The following is a 640-nucleotide window of genomic DNA, read 5'->3' on the forward strand; positions in this document are numbered from 1 at the left end:
AAAAAAAAAAAAAATCAAGCCAACAAACCAATCAACAAGTGAAAATAGAGAATCCTTATTATCCTTATTCACAAGGAAACATGTAGGAAGCAGTGTTAGCAGCATCCTGGCTGCAAGGTTCCCTGTGCAAGGTTCCCTGTACAAGGGTACCTAAGGACTGAGACAGCCACAGGTCTAAGAAGCAGCTCTCACCAGGTGAGAGTGGCACATGCCTTTAATCAGAGAAAAGCAGCTCCCCAGAGCCAGAAGTATGAAGGAGCAAAATAGGCCGCCCAGCCCCATGTCTGGCCTTCCACAGCTAACAAGGAGGAAGTATGGCCTTACATCCTCACTGCTGTCATCAACCTTCACCAAGTAGCCTTCATCGTAGATCTGCCCTCCTTGTTCGGCATAGAAGCAGGTCTTGTCCAGCACCACTCCGCACTCCTGGCCAGTGACCACCTCTTCCACAAACATCTTTTCCCTACGCAGAGCGAGCACAGTAGCTACTGTGCACTCAAACTCTGCTCATAGACAGAAACAGGGGAAGACAGGTCAGTGACTATTATATTTCTTTTTTCTTTCTTTTTTTTTTTTTTGGTTTTTCGAGACAGGGTTTCTCTGTGGCTTTAGAGCCTGTCCTGGAACTCGCTCTGTAGAC

The 640-nt window shown here is 46.9% G+C and overlaps 1 protein-coding gene across 1 annotated transcript in view; it reads right to left on the reverse strand.

The window, feature by feature from the left end:
- The window catches only part of Aars (alanyl-tRNA synthetase), a 24257-nt gene that overhangs the window by 9772 nt on the left and 13845 nt on the right, over nt 1–640 (reverse strand). The window contains exon 12 of the mRNA XM_013354746.1: nt 325–503. Within this exon, the coding sequence (XP_013210200.1) occupies nt 325–503 (179 nt within the window). The remainder of the gene's footprint in view (nt 1–324; nt 504–640) is intronic.

Source organism: Microtus ochrogaster, chromosome 4, assembly GCF_000317375.1.
Source record: "Microtus ochrogaster isolate Prairie Vole_2 chromosome 4, MicOch1.0, whole genome shotgun sequence".
In the NCBI taxonomy this organism is placed as follows: domain Eukaryota; kingdom Metazoa; phylum Chordata; class Mammalia; order Rodentia; family Cricetidae; genus Microtus; species Microtus ochrogaster.